Source organism: Osmerus mordax, chromosome 14, assembly GCF_038355195.1.
Source record: "Osmerus mordax isolate fOsmMor3 chromosome 14, fOsmMor3.pri, whole genome shotgun sequence".
Taxonomy (NCBI): Eukaryota; Metazoa; Chordata; class Actinopteri; order Osmeriformes; family Osmeridae; genus Osmerus; species Osmerus mordax.
The window spans coordinates 8,081,116-8,094,390 of record NC_090063.1 but is presented as its reverse complement, the minus strand read 5'-3'; the positions used below and the strand labels follow the sequence as shown (position 1 = coordinate 8,094,390).

At 45.1% G+C, this 13,275-nt stretch overlaps 1 protein-coding gene across 3 annotated transcripts in view; it reads right to left on the bottom strand.

The window, feature by feature from the left end:
- Positions 1-200: 200 nt before the first annotated feature.
- Positions 201-13,275, bottom strand: part of arhgap24 (Rho GTPase activating protein 24) — a 54,306-nt gene continuing 41,231 nt past the window's right edge. For 2 of the 3 annotated variants that reach the window (XM_067250602.1, XM_067250603.1), the window contains 7 exons: positions 9,451-9,573; positions 6,344-6,551; positions 4,757-4,889; positions 4,316-4,389; positions 4,093-4,214; positions 2,875-4,012; positions 201-2,458 (listed from right to left, as the gene is read on the bottom strand). In XM_067250602.1, coding sequence (XP_067106703.1) covers positions 2,218-2,458; positions 2,875-4,012; positions 4,093-4,214; positions 4,316-4,389; positions 4,757-4,889; positions 6,344-6,551; positions 9,451-9,573 — 2,039 coding nt within the window. In that variant the 3' untranslated portion in view covers positions 201-2,217. Of the gene's footprint in view, positions 2,459-2,874; positions 4,013-4,092; positions 4,215-4,315; positions 4,390-4,756; positions 4,890-6,343; positions 6,552-9,450; positions 9,574-13,078; positions 13,199-13,275 lie in introns of those variants that run through there. The other variant, XM_067250604.1, reaches the window with a different exon arrangement.

The following is a 13,275-nucleotide window of genomic DNA, read 5'->3' as shown; positions in this document are numbered from 1 at the left end:
CTTGGGGTCCGCCTAATGGGGTCCTCTCAACCAGCAGCAACACCAGAAGGCCCTTGTCACTGACAGCGTGACAGAGACACAAATGTCCAGCCACAGGTCCCAATAAAGCTGCTTCCTACACACATGAAAACAGTGATTTCCATAAAAATTCAAATGTTCCTGTTGTTAAACCCTCCCTCTCTCTCCCCCTCCCCCCTCTCTCTCTCTCGTGCGCACCTGACACATTTTATGTAAAGATTTACTGTTCTAAGCCAACTTAACTTATGGTCCGGAAGTTGTACAACCAGCTACATCCTCTGCTTCACAGTTACGCTACACATTCACAATTGAGTTGCACTTCCCATGTGTTATCAACAGTAGGTGTTCATACCAAGAGGTGGTATTGTCTGAAATACATTGCAATTTACACAAGGGTGGAAACAGTATATTTCCATGACATTTTATACGTATATTACCAGATACAGTGCCTATCTACACACCTACAGTACATAAGAACGACAGTTCCCATAAACTCACAAAATCGTCAAAACTTCACAAGATCATTTCAGGTGGATATTTTGTTGTGTTATCATCACAATCAAACACATTTCAATTAATGATACATATCAGTTGGAGATGGTTTATCACAAGTTGAATGACGACTTACGTCCAAAGTCTTTAGTATATTTACAAAACATTCTTCATTATTACAGACTGTTCCTGTCTGAAAAATCTAATGTACAGACATAAAAGCAGTGTCTACCATGTTCTATAAAATACTTACATGTTCTGTATCCGTTTTGGTCATGGCCCAAGTGTGATGGCACAGAAGCATAGCCTGTATATCATTCAATGCGACACAAGAAAACAAATAGAGCAAACAACTCGTACCACGTTGCAGGAAAACAAAACATAAGTGCAGGGAAAAGCCTTGATATAAAAATGTCACACATGGATAGTTCTGCTTAAAATATTACTATTCAGACAAGCTTTTTCCATACATACATACATACATACACACACACATAAGCATACATACATACAGATACATGTTCTTGTTTTTCAGCATTGTTTCCCTCTATATTCAGACGCAGGTCCATGATACCAAACATGTAGGCTAATTGTAATGGTAGATCAAATTGGGTTGGGTCATTAGAGGAAATATGCTGTTTCTATGAAGTGTCTTAGCAGTTTATGGCTGGCAGCTGATGAGGTTCTGAGCTTGTGTCCCTGCAGGAAATATCTTCCAGCTTTATACTTTCTCTCTAGATTTTTTTTTACATAAGTCGAGTAGTCCACGGGCGTGTAAAAAACAGAAAAGGTTACGCGGTACCAGCTAACGCCCTATTGTAATGCCTTTGTCTAAAGTTCGATAAAGTAAGAGGCTTTATGTAATTGACATGCCTGTATAATAAATACACATCAAATCAAACACTATTGTCATATGGTAGCCATGTCCAGAGTGTGAATTATACAATAACAATCGGGGGGGGGGGGGGGGGGGGGGGGGTCAACTTCTGCTCCAGGGCGTGTATCAACCCCCCAACATGTTGTTTTTACCTCTTTTGGGGGGGGGGTCCAAGTCTTGATTAGGTGGGTCAAACCCCCCCCAAGCCTCCCAGTAATTGGAACCCTGGCTCTGTCCCAAAGCCGCTCCCGTCCTGTGGTACCGTAATCTCCTCTGCCTCAGCCGTGGTTATTTTAAGATGATTTTATTATTGTTTTGACATCCTGCCTACTCCTGCCTCAACCTCTCCAGGTGCAAACCACATAAACATGTACACAATGGAAACACTTGCGCGCTTTTTATAGATGTATATTGCTCTATAAATTAAATGTGCTTGGTTGACTGATGGATGGCCTTTATTTGAATTATGGTTATGGAAAGAAAATATGTAGTGTAAGATGATGAAGAGGCCATTTGGGAGGAGAAGCAGCACTTCTCCAATGCACCGCTCTTCCTCACGACACCTTTTTCCTGACAACTCCAAACTTTTGACATATACTCCCTGGCCCGTTTGCGGAATCTACACAAAATGTTGCCCTCTGTATGGAACGAGTCCCCTTCACAGTCTGCATCGTTCAATGTCCTGCGGCTTTCCCGCAAAGCAGCACACACACCGACTCCCCAAAGTTCCTCCCCGTTGGCTTCTTTCTCGAGCTCTCACTTGACCCTCATCTCCGCCTCTTGGGCATTTTCTCACACCCTGTACTGAGATGGTAAAGCCCCTCACCCCGTCACTGAATCCAGATTGTGTTGGCACGCTCTGGCCGGGGGTCGGTTGTGAGGTCACCAAAGGTGGAAAAGAACTGCTCCATCTCCTTCTGCAGCATCTGGTTCCTGCGCTCGGCGTCATCCTTGGCCCGCTCTGCATTGCGCAGCTTGATCTCCACCATGGTGTACTTCTTCCTCTCTTGGCCCAGCTCCTCGTGCAGACCCACCATCTCCGTCTCCAGCTCCAGGTTACGCTGTTCCAAGCTGGAAAACAACACATTGGAAAATGACAATGGAAACCAGAATAAAAGGTGGGACCACACTGGCTGACTGGTTAAATGTGTAACTTGTGTAGGTGACATTAAGCACTTTGGGGTTAACATGGGATTTGCATATAGGTAAATATGTGGTGTGTTGCGAGTATGGTGCACTAGACACTGGGAGAAGAGGGAAAGAACAACAACTTTCTCCTCTGAGGTCTTTTGAAAGCTTTGGTTTTCTGTTGCAGGATGATATGATGATATATTTGAACCTTTACAAGACAGTGGTTGTTTATTCTATGCTTGCAATAACATCACTAGAACCCTGAGAACTCTTGACTCCCATTCCCTTCCCATTTGATTGCCACAGAAACCGAGCATGCAATCGTAAAGTACAAGCTGTAGTTTGAGGTAGAGTACCTTTTGATCCTTGCTTCATACTCCAACTTCTGTTTCTGCATCTCTTGCTTGAGGCTGGCCACCAAGCTGTGCAGGGCACTGTGACTTCCTGCTCCGTTGCTCACAGGAAACGTGTCGCTGTTGTCACTGCTGCTGGTGGCACGGCTGCCCCGCCCTCCTCCATTCTCGTTCTGGTGTTCCCCATCCCCTCCCCCTGGCTGGGGGGCCTCATCCTGGGAGGCCCCATCCAGGAGTAAGGGGTCCTCGTAGTGGCACCCGTAAAAGTCCTGCTCTGGACAGGTGGTGGTGGAGGAACGGCAGGAGGTGGAGTTGTCGGGGAGAGAAATCTCGCAGGAGGACGTAGACCAGGTGGCGCTGTCGACACTCTGCTTGTCCTCGCTACTGCTGACTAGACAAGGCTGGTACTGTTGCTGGTTCTGCTGTTGCTGGTTCTGGACATTGTCGTACGTCGACAGGCGGTTCTGGCTCGTCTGCTCCCCAGCCGGGCAGTCCCGGGGCTTGCTGTCCCGTAGTGTAACGTACCCATTGGGCACCCATAGCCCATTGCGTCCGTTCACGGTCCCATTAACCACATCCGTGCTGGACACGCCCATGCGTACTCCGCCAGCGCCGCCTCCATTTGGAACTCCGCTGGTGCCCATCTTGGTGCCGGAGCCCTTCAGAGTGCCGGTGCGGCGGACCTGTAGGGCGCCCCCCCCTGGCACGGCCAGGCTCTTCTCCTGGGTGATATCCGACAAGGAAGAGGAGCTGAAAGAGCCATTGGTGACGATGCCGCTGCCCTTGCTGAAGGCCGGGTTCTTCTTCACCATCAGTGGTGGGCTGCGGGTCTGGTCGAAGCGGCCAGTGATGCCCATGAAGCCGTTCCGCGGGCTGGAGGGGCGTGACGAGCCGTTGTCCACTTGTTGGCGCTGCGGCGACTCGGGGGTCTCCCAAACACACTGCCTCACAGCCTGCGTGTTGTTGTTCTCTGCGTTCTGCTTCTGGCCCGTCGTCATGGCGCCGAGGCGCCGAGGTGACAGGAGGTCGTTGTTGTTGTTGTTGCACAGCTCCAGTGCTGTGGGGCTGTCGTCACCTTTCGGAAACAGCACGTCATGGCGACCAATCAGAACAGCCATCAGCTGCTGGACCAACACGGTACCTGACGACACCAGAACACACTCAGAACCCCGTCTCAGGACAGACAAAGCACAGACAGAGTTCAATAAGAGAAATGCTGACCTTCCATCATCGCCATAGGGTCCTCCAGCTTTGGCCTCAAGATATTTGGACCGAAGACTGTGGCCAGGTTTTGTACACTCATTTTATTCACACCGGAATAGGACTGCACTTCATCTAGAAACCTAGGAAGCACAACAAAACTCTGCCAACTCATGCCAATGAGAGATGTACTGTCAAACAATATCTATGAGGGTTACAAGTAACCCTGTGTACAGGACTGTACCTGCATATGTACTTGAGTAAATTGTAGTTCACTGGAGGTAGGCTTTCCACATGGCCTTTTAGTTCTTTCATTCCCTGAAAAAATACACACCACAGTTTCATACACAGGGGAAATAACTAATGGGCATGCTATGGTCTAATGTGGTGGAAAATAAACTGACATCAAGGTGGATATAATAACATCCAAATTACAGTAATGTGCAAGCTGTTAGTTCTACCTTCAAACAGAATTCAAATGGCATTCAAATTCACAACACAGCCCAATTAACCTTTAAATATAAAAATGCTTGCAGTTCAGAACAAAGAGTCATGTTGTTTGTATTAATCCACAAAGGTATTTAATTTAATTTTCTTGCTTAATAGGGCTCCAGAGTGAACCACGAGGTGAACCAAAAACCATAAGCTTTAAATGGGGGTAATTTCAGGAGGTCGCTCCTCTCACCATTTCCTCCTCCTTGTTGAGCATCTTGGTGCAGGCCAGGAACTCATCATACTTAGAGAAGGGGATGACAGGCTCGGGTAACTCTCGAAGGTACAGCTTCAGGAGAGATGCAACTGTGTGGACATCTGTATTACTGCGGAGAGAACGAGAGACAAAGATGTACTGTATCAGCGGAGAGAGGAAGACGGCAAGAGGAAGAGAGAGAAATAGGCCAAACTAATCAAATCAGTGGAAAGAGTGAGATGAGATGTCGTGACACGGAACTTAGCAGAAGAGAGTTGGGGGAGCGGGGGATGCATAAGGGATGAGGGGAAGAGGAGCCGTAGTCCATTCATTTGGGCCATCAGAAACAAGGGCCAATCATCAGTTGATCTTAAATCAGTGGGTAGCCCTGTGTGTTTGATTTACAACTCCTCCTGTCGAGGCCCTGGAGGGTGTACCACACAGATTAGATCCTAAACAGATATTATTTATGAGGGTCGGAGAGGGTGGGGGAGTGGGGGGGCTCAGGGTAAGGTAAGGGTTGAGCTGAGTTATGACATGTTACAGCACAGAGCTCTAAACCACACCCGCCCCTGTTCCCTAGTGTGTCTCTGAAGGATGGCTTGAAGCTGCCTCACCTTTCCTCTCTGACAGGCTTTACACACAGCAGCAGCATTAATTATCAGTAGCTACACCTCCAGTGTGAGAACAGGCTAAACTTAAACATGGCCAATTAGCGCCTCCATGTAGCTAGGCTAACCTTCTCCGCTTTCCTGCGACGGGAATGTGGAATATGGGGAGAGTGTTCCACTGTAGCACTGTCAATGATTGGCATGAGTTGGATGACACTGAATACAATGCTATGCTTTGCATGTGCATTTTCTTTTTTTACGGAAGCTACAGTTGCACGCCAGCATGTAGATTAGTCGGCTAAATTGAGCTGACTGCTTTTCAAAAAGTTGAGTGAGGGACTTTTCGGAAAAGGTAAGCTGCTCCTCAAGTTACTCAGTGGGACGGCACAGAAATGTAGGTTAGTAAATGTTTAAATATAACATGCTGTATGAATCCTGTCCGAGGCTAATGAAAGGATTACGTTGACAACACCAATAGGAGAAAAATAAACGTCTGATTTGACAGCCTAAACCACATCTTAAAGAGGTAAGGGCCTACGAGTTAGAGTGACAAGCATATGAACACTGTTTCCAGGTGAGCGGTGTGTGCCTGTCTGGGCTGTCAGATGGTAATACAGTGACAGGAGTGAGTGTTGGGTTTATGGAGCTACGCTCTCAGCTCCCCACTCTCATACCTACATTTATTTTCCAGTCAAATCAAGGACTTAGTGTGGGAAAGAAATATGTAACATCCTGACTGGCCTCAGACAGAAATTAGCAAATATAATCAGGACAGAGAAATTGATTTGGATAAATACGAATGAGATTTGTAACATGAAAAACCACTTCCCCCCAATAGGTCTACGGCTTGAGCCCAATTCAATCAACTTCAGAATGTGGATTTTTCCAGAACATCTTGTTAATCGTCTTCTGTGGAATTGGCCTGGTCATTGAATGAGGATTAATTTCAACAATAAAAGTCTAAGAGTCTAACCAGTCAAAGGAGGGCTTCTCCCCACAGTCGAAGGCATCCTGTAACTCTTTGACGAGGTTAGCCTGGCCAGGCAACCTGAAGAGGCCCTCCTCTCTTAGCCCCCAGAGGCGGATGAAGTCCACACACTGCTCCACCAGCATAGGGGCCTGCTTGTTCCCGAAACGCCTCTCGTAGCGCACCGTCTCCTCCAGCTTCTGGCCAAAGATCCCTGCGTAGCATAGGCATCGACATTAGAACAGGCATCAGCATTAGAACAGCCCTCAGCCTTAGAACATCAGAGTATAGCAGACTTAATTGGTTCAGTTTTGTCCCATTATTAGCTTTTCTCACCAAGTGCCTGAGGTTCAGTTATGACCATGGTTACATACATATTGCTAATTTGCAGACAACACATATTTAATTAGTTTAGCGCTTTGACAAGGAAGCAAAATCACATAAATATGTTTTGCTGACCTTGACACATATTGGAAAGTTGCTATAATGCTCTTGTGGAAGCAGACATCTTTAAACAAGCAACTTTGATATAGTCCACTTCCACACTCCCTTTTTGCCAATTGGCATGAACACAAACACACACCTTCAAACACACAGGATTGACCTTCATGCCAGATTTCGGCCTCCCAGGGTGCAAACTGTGGCCACCGATGGACGGGCACACTTTTGTGGACTGACCAACTGACCAACCTAATAGAGCTGCTGGTCACACCAAATAAATAGGAAGACTGCTACAGTGAATTTAAACTGAAAGGACATCAAAGTGAATAGAGACAGGTTCAAATCATCTGATTCATTAAAATGGTTTCTTGGTTGTTGTATTTTTTGGAGCCTGTGGTCAGTCAGCCAACTCACCCACTGGAGCAGAGAATACGTACACCCACTAAGCTCCTACCAACACACCGATTCATACATCTCTAACTTCCTGTCAGTCTCCTCTTGCCTTTTGTCTGTGTCAATCCCAGTAGAAAAAGGCTGATTCACATTTGAAGGGGTCTCATGTGGATGGCGTACAAGAAGGGATTAAGGCTGGCCTTCCTGAAAGCTTTAGATCTGCATAGTTTTCCGGTCTCCAGACATTGATAGAGCCTATGCACACACACACACACACACGTTGGGCACTGCGTCCATGTACAAGAAAAACTCCCATGGGGTCAAGAGAAACTGTCTTTACTTAATTCATAATAAGAAGGATCTTCAGATCTTTTTAGATTATGAAGCCTAAACAGCCATTTAAAAAAATAGACCAGACAAAAGTGATGTAGTTTAACCACTCTGGGACTAAAATTAAAATACATTGTTTTCATGAAACACTTGCTGCCTTTAAGCCTCTGTAATGTAATGAGTGGTGGCATTTCCAGACACACTCACCTCTCTTAAAGCTGACACAACAAATGTTCCTGTAGACACTCCTGTTAATAATGGGACGTCAGTGCGCCCGAGGCACACACTCTGAAGAGCCACAGCACTCCAGCTCCGTAGACTCAGGTTTATTAGAGGAGCTTGGACTGCAGTTCTGACAGGGTAGCCATCAGAAGGAACTGACATGCACAGAGGCACCTCTGTCCCAAAGGTCTGGCTGTTTCAACATCCTTATATCATCTCTGCCACATCGCAAAGCAAAACGGTTGTGCAAAGGACAAATTATCATGAAGCTTATGAATTTGTTTTTATTGAATAAATTAGCTTCAAACTAACATTTCAGCAGAAATATTGATTTGTTCCTTGTCACAGAACAAAAACCTAGCGAGCCATAAGAAAATAAAAGATCCAGTAACGTATAAGATTTCAGCCAGCCCACACACAGACGCCTTGGCTCAACTGACAGAGAAGAGATAGCTAGGTGTTAAGAGCTCCATGGCTCCCGACTAACATCACAGTAACACAACCCTTCTCTGAGGCTGGTGACGTGGTATCTGTCTGAAATGACAACCTTTGACATCTGACCTCTGACCCTGGGGTTGGCACGGTAATGTTCAGAAAGCCATAGAGGGCCTGCATGAGTGGAACTCCATCTCCCTGAGACAGAGAGCGGTCTGTGGGAGGGTCTGGCTGGGAATCACCCTGGGTGGGAGCTGGAAGGTGAGCTGGGTAACACACCTGTATGACATTATTTGCACACAAAGATCTGACCAGAATTCAGTATGCGCCATCATCCGCACCAAAGAAACCTGATATTTCAGTGTATGGAGGACCACACATCATCTCTGTGTCAGAATGTGCAGTACAGCTGGCTTCCTGAATTCACAACAGACCATGAACATGACCTTGTGAACCCTCATAAGCAACTGCATAGTTCCTAGTATGGCTGGTAGCTTCTACCTAACTCTGCAAATGATAAATAGTAACATTTCTTGAGCATGTGGTCTAAGAAGAGAGGGAAGCCCAGGGCTTCATGGGCAGTGCTTAAAGGAGAGAGTTGTTGGTTAATTCAACAACCCAGTGAGCGCTCAGAGGAACATGACAGCAAAGCCATGGGGGACAGCATAACAGAAGCACAGCTCTGCTGCTATTCTAGTCCAAACACAGAGGGGCTTAGATTTAAGATCTCCCTGCCTGCACCCAACCAGCAGGACTCTTGGACTTTAATCACACCTCAGGGGTATTAACCAGCCAATAGGCTCCGAGTTTCCTGCACTCGAGTGTGCCTGTGTATGCATGTGTCTGTGTATGCGTGTACATGCATTAGGCAGTGAGCTCCGGCAAGGAGTGACACAGCTCTCTGTGGCATCGAAGACAAATGACTCGCGCTTTTGAAGAGCAGTCAACTGCAATCAGCATCAAACTAGGCTGTACAGAACACAGCGGGGCATAGCTCCATCTAGTCACAGCAGCACCAGGAACCCTCTCTGATTGCCCTGCACTCCACTCTCCACTGCCATGCTCTTTTTAAATACAAGGCCATTGCAATCAAACAGGCACTACAGCTTGTCATAGGCAGCCAGTAGTGGAATCCAACACTTGCGTGACATATGCTGTAAAGTCAGAGACAACTTACTGAACTGAAACCTTCATAGGTAAAGAAACGATTAGCTCACAAAAATGAAACACACTGTGTATGAAATGATTCCCGGGTACAGAGCCTGGCTGCATGTGTGTGTGTGTCTACTAACCTCCACCAAATGGCGCCCATATGACTCTGCGAATGGTCTTCACCCAATCCTCCATGTCATTCTGGGTGTTGGCCATAAGAAGGTAGGTCTCATGGTTGGCTGTCATCCGCTCCCTGTCTCCCCCTGGAGAAAAAACACATTACAGGAGAAAGAAATCCATGAGAAAAAGATATGATTATATTTAATTAATCTAGCAGAAGATGATTTGATGCTAAGGTTTTATCTTAACTTCTTCTTGAAAAAAAGGTAAGACAGAGATCAGAATCAGAATGGGATTTATTCGCCATGAAAGTTTGCACAGACAAGGAATTTGCTTTGGCAGGAAGGTGCATACAATAAACATATAGGGACCTAAAATTTAAATATGTGGACTATCTATACTAATGGTACATAAACTAGCAGTACTAAGTGGGATTAGAATAGAATTAAATATACAATAAAATAAAATATCAGTTGCCGTAAATTACAATATAAAAATACAAAAATACAAATATTACAAAAAATACAAATGTACAAGATACAATTTTGTAATGCTGTCATTTTAAGATTAAGAGAATAGCCAACAGGTAGATTTTTATGCGCCCTGAAAATGAAAACAACCAGTTTCTAATCATCCCTCTTCCTCCGACGCCAGTTTTAACCACTGAACCATTTTCAGAAACAAAACGGCTGAGGAAAAACATTTAATTTGGCTGTTTAAGCGAAAAGCTTTTCATTACAACAGTGTTGTCTTCACTCTTCAGTGAGGGCCATTGTGAAAACCATTGTTGGTATGTAGTCATGTATTCTGATTAAAGGGTAAGACACAGTGGTAATAACAGACCCTTTAGTGGGATGGATGAAGGTGGGAACACACAGGTCATGATACTTACACACACACACACCTCTCAAGTAAGGCAGTTTGATTTCCAGCCTAAACACACTTCAATTGGACAGCCTTGGAGCAACTCATACAGTACATTTAGTGTGTGACTCCATCATGCCATATCCAAACACAGAGACCCAGGATGGGATACTGGCCCACAAAGACATTTCTCTGGGTTTTTTGGTTCATTCAGACATTGGAGATCTGAACATTTGTGGTCTGGGTGGGGGTTGGGGAGAAGGATTTGGGGGGTAAGAATTGTTTTGAAGTTTTCAAAGTAATTTCCTACACTTATTTGATAATGTTGGAGACTCAGATACATACATACTTACATGTCTCACCTCACAGATCCATGACAGATAAGACACAGATTATGGCATCTTCCTTGCCATGTGGATGGACTATATTGTGTGTAGACTGGACAGAGACTAAATGAGCCACCTTACAGACTTTCCTCTATCTTTGGGGAATTACACTTTGGAATACCCATTGATTTATTCTCGGTGGCACATCAGCCTGTGAGCTGTTTAAAGGTGAATTTAGGAAGAAATACAGAGACAACAGATGTTTTCGTCACAATAATGGCATATGGCTACTGTCAACTGTGACTGACTTTCCATTCATGTATGAAAACGGCACTGTTCTAAGTTAAACCTGTTAAAGTAGGGTTAAAGGGGGCTGAAAGAGTAACCCTGTAGGGGGCTGGCGCTAGCTGAGACTGTGTGTGTTATTAGGCCATCTGCTGCAGCCTTGTCACACACACACACCTACCCCCCTCCCACCCCCACACACACCTACCCCCCTCCCACCCCCACACACACCTACCCCCCACATACGTAGAGGGGTAAGGGTAAACACAAGACAGATGAAGACTGCAGTTAGTATACATACTCATCCCGCTGCTTGGTTTATTAGTAAACATGGACAAGCAGAATGGTCAATGATCAACAAGAATTTACAATGCTGAATCGCAGTTAATGAAAGGTAGGACCTCCCAAGAAAGCGCTGGAAGCGACAGTAGCTCTCACATTCACCCTTGAAGTTAGCCTGAATTTAACTACAGGTTGAAACCTGCTGTTTATAAAATGGAATGGGTTTGATTTCAGATGCATCATTCAAGAAGAGATCTTGTTAGAGCAACGGCAGATGTTGCTCTTTGACACGGATGAATGCAGCATTGTCAATTCAAGTGTCAAACTCAAAACATCACAATCAACCTTTTGGATCTAGGGTATGATCCTTTAGCCTAGATCTGTATGGGTAAGCATTGTTTAAGGTTTACAGCAAAAAAAGATGATGAAACATTCCACTAATAACTGAACATTAATCTGTGAAAAAAAATAAGCAGAGTGAGTCTCTAGGTGGAGTGTATACTTCACAATTGCTTATTCGAACGGTTTATGGGTTTTAAACACTCCCCCCCAAAAAATCTAGAGTACACTAACTCCAGCCTTGTGGTCAATGTTGGAGTCACGCATTACCCGTATCGCTTCTTGTTCCACTCTTAGACCATGCAGGTGGTGGTTCTCAACAAAACAGTAAGAAGTCAGAAGAACATATTACACACTGACACAGTTTCAGTCAGGGTCTATATCTGTCAACAGGAGACCATTTTAAACCCTTCTCTGATTGGCTCGGATGTTTGGGGGGCAGGAGGGGAGAGGTTACTCCTGGAACTGAAGGATCAGGACCAAGAGTCTGGACGGCGTAACTGCAACAAGCCCCACCTCCCCCCTCCTTGTATGTACCCCTTTCATTAAGATTGGATTCTTCCATATTACAGCTTCAATGCAAGTATGTATCAATTGCTTGTCATGAAAAAACCATATTCACACATCTTATCAATGGAAAATGAGAAAACTGAACTAGTCAACAATGACTTACAGCATTCTACATCACAGAGCAGACAGTCAGAAGGAGATATATTAGTCAGATTAGTCACATTCCTCAGAGACGCCAGTACACCTGTAATGACTGAGCTGCAACTGTGGCTGTAGCTGTACAGAGGGGGTGATGACTGTTTACCTTTTAATGAGTGGAGCTAATAATCCCCTGCAATGTAGAGCTTCTGTTTTTCCTCACCTCTATCTCTTTCCCTTACTCTCTATCCCAACTGCTGTCCAGACATCACTTTGGTTCCTAAAATATGTGTCTTCTTTTCCTACCTTTACAGGGCATCACTCATCCCTTGATAAAGTTTGTTTACAGTCATGTGTCCTTCATGTTGGAGCCTTTCCCACATGTATCCTGCTTTAAATCACAAAATACGGAATTGGCCACCAACTTCCAGGTATTATTGAATACGGAGAAGGTTACCATGAATTACGCTCCACACGGACAGGACAGAATTGATCACTTTGCCAATTGCAATGTTGCTGAGAAAGTAATAAGATACCAGAGAGCAATGTGTGACTATGATTTATCTTCCCCATGGGTGATGAAAGGATACGTCTTTCATTTCAGTAACCACCTATGCACGTTTACAGCAGTGCATCATCTACACATTCTGCTCTCATATTTCACTCTCAAATTGCTGGTCATGATTAGCGGAATACATTCTAATCAAATCCCCATGCACGCCTTTGCTGTCTCCCGAACTACACATTTCGCTTCGAAGCAGACAACACACCGTATGAAGCGTAATCCCTGTAGAACGGCCACTGCCTCTGGGTAGAGTGAATAAAGTAAATGCGGTAAATATCTTACACCATTTCGAAAGTGTCTTGAAAGTGTCTCCGAGAAAGAAATGAAAGCACCACTGACCCGTTGATATGCAGTTTTAGATATCTGTCACATGAAACGATTCGCCATACGCCTCATAAGTATTTGGTTTTCCAGCTCTGATTTCAACACATCGAAAAGGTCCTCCGCGGAACGTGGCTCACAGCGCACCGGCTGACGGACAATGGGGTCCAACCGTTTCAGCCCCTCCCCTCTTCGCGCAGCTTTTTTACTCTTTA